The following is a 6,000-nucleotide window of genomic DNA, read 5'->3' as shown; positions in this document are numbered from 1 at the left end:
AATGACATTTTTTATACTTTAAAATGTAATACGATATAACATAAAAGCAGGAGATGATTAAAAATAAAAAAAGACACATATGACGATATATGACTGAGAAAATGGCAAGCACTGAAATAAACATTTGATAATAGTCTAGTACACCACCATGAATAGTATGCTGCATGAGTAGTCCTAATTGTAATTATCATATTAGTAAATGCAAATTTGGATTAACAAAATGGCTTTCACCCTCATTATTGTGAGTAGTGCTTCGTAGTAGTTACCTCTGAGATCGGAATAGCAATGTCCACAATTTCAGTATTAATTCCTCACTAGACATGCATAACCCAATTCTGAATACGGCGTTTAAGCATGACGTCAGTTATTCATTATGCATAGCAGGCATAGTAGAAGACGACCTTTATATATGAACATTATTAAATAAATATATGAGATTCTTTCCATAAAAGTTGGCACCATGTTTTACAAATTGGACCACTGCTTACTTCCTGAGCTGTAGAATGACTTCAAAGTCAGATTGTTTTCCCATATATTATTTATTTATTTAGTAATTCATTTATTAATTTGTGTCTTAATCTAGTATCTATGTATTTGATATTAAATAGTATACAGTCACTCTAATATTCATTCAGTTTGCTTTGCTTTTTCTGCTGAAGGTCTCCTTAGGGCTCCTTGCTTTTCTGTTTCGCTGGGATGTATGGCAATACTGTTTGCGTGCTTTTGTCTGATACTGTCTGAGTGCTGCTGTTGCGCAGCAGTTTTTTCCTGCTGCCTGGTTTTAATGGACCCTTCCTAGGCAGAGTATGTGGCCCGAGCATGGCCATCTTAACGGGTGATGGCCCCGCTGAAGAGGTTTCCCGCCATTTGTGAAGAGTGGTTGAGCATTTGGAGGAGGAGAGAGGAGGGACAGGCGAAGAAGCCAAAGGGCTCGGTTCGCTGTCTGTGTCAGGCATCCCGCAGTCCACTTTATCTTCATCCTCTCCTCCTTCCTCCTCCTCTGGTTCGTCTTCATCGTCATCGTCGCAGCAAAGTGCATGGTAGAGGACCTTATCGCTGAAGCGAACTCGTTCTCTCGTCCCAGAGGTGCGTGATGTTTTCTGACTGTGCGTGGAACTTGATGCCTCCTCGCTGGAAGAGTCCGGAGTGACCATCAGAGGTCCGTTGGGGATTGGGAGGCCACCGTTCATCTGCGAATATGTGTTGACCGTGGGGGTAGGTGTGGCCGAGGCGGAGCTCCCCGGCTCTTCCTCTTCCAGCAACTCATCTTCTTCCCGAGCCGTTTTGCGGTAGCCGCAGAAATCCCAGGCGTCGGAAAGCACATCATGGCCGAGGAAGTCGAGCCGGAAGGCCTCAGTGAGGCCACGTTCACTACTCGACGTGCTGCTCGCCGTTGCCACTGTCCATTCATCTGGCTCTGGGTCGAAGTCAAAGTCCGCTGTGAGCTTGTCGATCTGACCCACCACCTGGTACAGAAAAAAAGACAGAGATCAATGACTGGAGTTGCGCAATACATCCTAGGCAATTGTTATTTATACGGTTTATTGTCAGTGGAATAATATCTTGATAACATGCCTCTAATTTGGTTTACTTTGGTTTTTGGTACACTTAGGCTAAAAACTTTGCTTTACTACAAACTTTAATTATTGATTGCTGTTCTCACCATTGTCCAGTTTGGTGCAAATATACTAAGTACTTGTAATCCAAAACTTTTTGTCCTAGTTTCAACTCCTTTTCTTCTTGTCCTATTTCTATATTCTAGTCCTATGTGTTTTGGAATTATTGATAAATTGCAAGGCCTAAGTGCATAACAGGGGAATAGAAAACACCACAAACTAGTCATCATCAATTGGACATTGTCAAACTCAAATAGAAACAAAGGAATCCAAGGCTGGGATTATAATTACAGTCTGTTCTCACTTATATCCACTTATATCCAAAGCAACAAAGCACTTGTATGTACAGCAGCTTGGCAATCCTAACTTAAACTCTTACTTTTATTAACTTCCTGTTTCTTTCTTTCCCAATTCCTCGTCATATAACCCACACTCTTAGAAAAGTTTTATCCAGCAAAAAGAAGGGTTCTTTAGATTGTCCATAGAGGAGAACCTTTAAAGGTTGTGTGTTGAATGCTACAAGAGAGCACCCCACCAATCCATCCAAAGAACCATGGAGGATTTTTTTTTTTTTCTGTAAGTGTTGTGATGTGCATTTTAGTAGTATTGGTTAAAAAGTGAAAAATGAATAAAGGCATCATTAGCGAAGGAAAACGCTGTGTTTTAATTGGAGGGAACACAATTAGGAGCTGCATCCATACATACCCTGCAGTCACCCGTGGTCAGTTTGGTATGAGGGTAGAAAGACTTATACACTCTTAGAAAAAAAATGTTCATCAAGGGTTTTTGGATAGTTAAGGGCTCAAAGTTACTTTTATAAGTAAACAGTCTGTTGTAGGGTTCTACATAAAATCTTTAAGGGCTTCCCCAAACAGACAACCAAAGAACACTTAAGGGATCTAGATTCCACTTCTTTTTCTGAGACTGAATGTTGCTCAATAATAACTCCTTTATTCATTTGTTCCTTATGTATTTTTGGTATTTTTATGTTTTGTTTTTTTTGTTTTTTTATTTAGACATCAAGCATGGATGAAATATGTTTTTGCCAGTGATCTGTCCCCTGACGCGGACCCTCGTTGTTTCGAATACTTGAATAAATGAATAAAGATGTACAGGACATGCGCATACATTCAGTTGCCTCTAGATGCTATGCATTACACAATTTCAGAAAGCGTGTCATTTCTTTCAGTATTCTTTGATTATGAAGGTGTTATAGTATATAGGAATAATGTTAATGTTAGGAATAATGCTATGCATTACACAATTTCGGAAAGCATGTCATTTCTTTCAGTATTCTTTGATTATGAAGGTGTTATAGTATATAGGAATAATGTTAAACAAAGTTGCCTCATTGTAATTTTTCAGTTTGGATAATATTCTTGCTACTTATGGAAGGCTTTTGCCTATTAATGACAGAAATGATGAGAATCTCAAAAAGCTGGCTTTGGGATTTAAGTCCCAATTTGTTCCCCAAGAAAAGTGCCTTTAAAAGAGCAATTACAATCTCCGAAGTCCTGCCTATGCCACAGTACAGATTAGAAAAGGCACAATGTATCACTGATCAGTGACTTTTCAGTGATGTGTTAAATCAGTGATTTTCTGACTGATTTAACAGATGAATGGCTGCTGTGCGTTTGTCTCCTCTGAGTCTATAATCACTCAATGTGCTTTTAATACGCTTTATGCACATATACACTGTATAACAGTCAAAAGACAAACAAAGAACATCAACAGGGAATTACTTGTTCATCATTTGGCTGCCAGAGAAAATCTCTGTATCTTGTGGAGACAGTTGCTTCATTGTTTCATGAGGAGTGCTATTGATAGTTTTTGTTTGGCAGTGTATAGAACGTTGGTCTGACCGTGTTTAAATGTGAGTCACGTGGAAGAGGAGGCCGATTCGTTTATGGCTATAAATAAGACAATTTGATGTGGTTATGTTTTGTTTCGTACTCACACTTCATGTTATCACTTTTAACTAGCACCATATACTCTGAACTGATGAGACAAATCAGTTTTGAATTTGATGCAGGGAGAATAAACATATACGTACCTCTTTGTGTATGCATATTTAAATATGATCTGCTTTTTTTAGTTACAGAAGCTGTATAGTTTTTTTTTTTTTTTTTTTTTCCCCAATTTGCTCGTCTGCCAATTCCCACCCACTAGCTAGCTCTATCTCCAGACGGGGTTAAGGCTAGCAAGTGCTTCATCCCAGACATGAAAAGCCAGTCACCACAACTTTTCTAACTACTGCACCACAAGGCAGCATAACACACTTGGAGGAAAGCGCTATCTACCCTCTTCCTTATAAACAAGGTCACATGACTGGTTAGTGTCTCACTGATTGACAAGTGAGAAAGAGTTTTACGTCTTCATCTTCTACAATTCGTCTTCTTCATCCATTCATCTAAACATGTTTTAGATTACCAGAGAGGGGTAAATATAATGAAAACTCTATGAATGTCTGTGAAAACTCTCCCCTTTCTTTCCTACTGTCTCTAAACTTGTAGCTAGTCTTGAAACTGATGCGTTCATTCGTTTATTCATTCATCTTCAGTAAGCACTTTATCATGGTCAGGGTGCCAGTCCATCACAGGGCACTATGGACACACATTCAAACCTAGGGGCAATTTAAAGGGGGAGGAAACTGGAGAACCCAGAGGAAACCCACATGAACATCAAGAGAACATGCAAAACTCCACACAGACAGTCACCAGAGATCAGGATGGAACCTTAGACAGTGGAACAGATGATCTTCTACATTAGCTGAGCTGGTTCAGAACTAGAACCAAGTCTAGAACCATCACTGAACTATGGACAGTTTTTTTTTTATTTCATACGTTGATCTGCTCTGCTACAGTGGGTTTACAAGTACGCGGTTTGGTCCGCTGAAATACTTTTTCTGGGTCCACATCCAGAATGCGGTTTGCCAGTTGATAATCCCTGGCCTAGAGGATGGACCATGTTCTAATTCCCTTCCATTTCAGACAAGTTATTGTTTTATGAACAGATGATACAGTATATGGCTGGTTTGTTAACAAAATACTAATCCCAAAAATAGGATTTAATTTAATCAGTGAATTTTCACAAGGTCCAGAAGCTTGCAGTTCCAAAATTATTTCACAATCCTCTGTCAATCAAAACGGTGACCTAATTTCCTCCGCGTCTGGTCCATCATGACTCACACTATTTTTTAATATTAATTACTACCATAACACAATAACATATTTTGCCTGGAATAAGTGAACTGTCAGTCAAGATAAAGCTCCATTTAATAACATTATCGTAATCTACTCAAGCAGCACAAGCATCACGTTTTTCTAAAGTAGAATGCACCAAATTTCTACAGCTGTCTACACAACTGCATTTAGTCCTGCTCTAGAAACCCAACTCAGCATAGAAATTATGTCGGAGTAGTTTCCTGGGATAAAACCAAATCACACAAATGAGCATGCATTCAGCTTTGCACCCGTGCTATAACGTAGCCTGCAGCTCCACCAGCAATTCAGCTAGATAACAGTGCCAAAAGCTTAAAGGGGATGCTAAAGCTTTCTAGGTCACAGATGGGCTTAACAGAGCTACAATGAGAAGAAATTCCTGAGCTTTTTTGCCTTCAAGAGGCGCACTGAGCGGGTAGGCTATGGAGTAAATTATTGGGTAAACAGATTGCCTAAGTGCAAAAAGGATGAATGAACACATCAGGAACAAGTCATTAGCAAAGGGACACAGTGTGTTTCAAATGGAAGGAACACAATAAGGACCTGCAACCGTAATTGCAGTCTATAGACTAAAAATCACATCCTTTTGTTGGCCCCGTCCCCCAAAATGGTGGAGATTGCAGCTGGATTATTGAAGGTGGAAAAAAAAAGTCCTTATCCTCCTCATCCTCTGGCTCTCAGATATACGTAGATACAGTGTGAGCTAAATTATATGCACCAGCCTGCATGAAAAGAGCTTTCGGGCCACATATGACGCTTAGAAAGAGATATAAAAAGAACGAGCCAAGGAATACTAATGTTTAAGTTCCCTAATAGGATCGAATTGTAGCAGAATCTTGGTTATTCTAAAGACAGACAAACATTAGCTAAGATTAGCACCTTTAGCAATAAAGAAACTCAGCATTTTTGTTCGATCTTGCTTCTTGATAATAAAGTACATGACGTGTGAGGTTTCCGGCACCTCTTTGTGCAGTGAAATGTGCAGCTTCATGTCCTTGCTGTGCAGTGTGTATGTGTATGTGTGTGTATGTGTGTGTAGTGGTCTGAGTGTGACTCCAGCTGAGCTCCATCTGCAAAGATTGGGTCGGGTAATTGCGGGTCAGAGTGGAGGCGGCCTCTTTCCACCATTTGGGCCGAGTGCAGGCTGCTGTAACTGAGAGTGA

At 39.8% G+C, this 6,000-nt stretch overlaps 1 protein-coding gene across 3 annotated transcripts in view; it reads right to left on the bottom strand.

Moving 5' to 3' along the window:
- Nucleotides 1-520: 520 nt before the first annotated feature.
- Nucleotides 521-6,000, bottom strand: part of insyn1 (inhibitory synaptic factor 1) — a 73,354-nt gene continuing 67,874 nt past the window's right edge. For all 3 annotated transcript variants that reach the window (XM_053234996.1, XM_026913489.3, XM_026913488.3), the window contains one exon: nt 521-1,466. In XM_053234996.1, the coding sequence (XP_053090971.1) occupies nt 666-1,466 (801 nt within the window). In that variant the 3' untranslated portion in view covers nt 521-665. The remainder of the gene's footprint in view (nt 1,467-6,000) is intronic.

Source organism: Pangasianodon hypophthalmus, chromosome 6, assembly GCF_027358585.1.
Source record: "Pangasianodon hypophthalmus isolate fPanHyp1 chromosome 6, fPanHyp1.pri, whole genome shotgun sequence".
Classification (NCBI taxonomy): Eukaryota; Metazoa; Chordata; class Actinopteri; order Siluriformes; family Pangasiidae; genus Pangasianodon; species Pangasianodon hypophthalmus.
Note: the sequence above shows the minus strand (reverse complement) of the source record. Positions and strands in the feature narration are given on the sequence as shown.